Source organism: Cebus imitator, unplaced genomic scaffold (genome assembly GCF_001604975.1).
Source record: "Cebus imitator isolate Cc_AM_T3 unplaced genomic scaffold, Cebus_imitator-1.0 Scaffold253, whole genome shotgun sequence".
NCBI lineage: Eukaryota > Metazoa > Chordata > Mammalia > Primates > Cebidae > Cebus > Cebus imitator.
Window position 1 is genome coordinate 2,593,527 of NW_016107568.1, and position 1,098 is coordinate 2,594,624.

A 1,098-nucleotide genomic window follows, 5' to 3' on the forward strand; every position below is an offset into this window, starting at 1 on the left:
GTTTCCTTAAAAGTGTTAAATTGAAGATTACACCCGTGGAGCTGGGAGGTGGTGCTCAGAAAGAATACAGCATTGTAGCAGTTGAGTCTCAGTGGTAATGGAAATGAGGAAGGCTGAAGGATAATAATAGCTATACCATTTAGGACATAGTAGTTATTTTGTGCCAGGCACTTACTATGCTAAGCAATTTTACCTTCATTGACTCATTTAATGTTTAAACAACCCTACAAGTTAAGTACTATTATTCCCATTTCATGGATAGGAAAGTGAGACTCAAGAGAAATTAGGTCACCTGTGTGAGATTATACAGCCAGGCTAATAAATAGAGCCAAGACCCAAGCCTAGGCTTATCTCTGAGCTCCCACATGTAACCACTATGATAATTTTCTTTCTTGAGATATCCTTGGAACAATTTCTGGGCTGGTTTCCTCAACTATATTATAATAGATACCATTATCTCTTACTTTCAAATTTCCCCTGCCATTTAAAAGACAAAAAACAAATTAGATATAACCGTGCCTCTGAAATGTATTATCTCACCTACAGGAGTCTGATTTGTGAAAACCTAGAAGGTTTGTTAACAGTCTGCCAATATGTGCTCTCCTGCCAGTCCCAAAATCCTATACAGGAACCCCCGGTTCCTCAGGTTAGCTTTTCTGCAGCTTCATAACCAGCAGCAGAGTGGTGTGTTCTGTGATGTCCTTCTGCAGGCAGAAGGTAAGAGACTGGTGGGAATTCAACTGAAAACTCACTATAGACTAAGATAAAATGAGTTCAGGGCCAGAGGGTAAAGGACAGTATCAGCAAAATGTTACTGCCTTTGACCACTGTAAACTATTTGGTAAAGGGCTGTTTGTTTCTAGGACAATTACTACGGTTTTCAAGAGTGAAATTGTGACTGTACTTCTTTCTCTTAAATAATGAATCTAATTGTAAAGTTTTATAAGCCGATAAGATCTATATAACATGGATAATATTCTAATGGGATGGTTGTGAAGATTAACATGTTAAGTACTTAGAACATTACTTTTAATACACTTACCACAGTATGTGTTAGATGATACTATTCTGTTTTCTTTTTCTTTTTTTTTTTTTTTT

General features: G+C 36.8%; 1 protein-coding gene across 1 annotated transcript in view; it reads left to right on the forward strand.

The window, feature by feature from the left end:
- Positions 1-424: 424 nt before the first annotated feature.
- BTBD18 (BTB domain containing 18) overlaps positions 425-1,098 on the forward strand; it is a 6,980-nt gene continuing 6,306 nt past the window's right edge. The window contains exon 1 of the mRNA XM_017498948.2: positions 425-717. Coding sequence (XP_017354437.1) covers positions 594-717 — 124 coding nt within the window. The 5' untranslated portion in view covers positions 425-593. The remainder of the gene's footprint in view (positions 718-1,098) is intronic.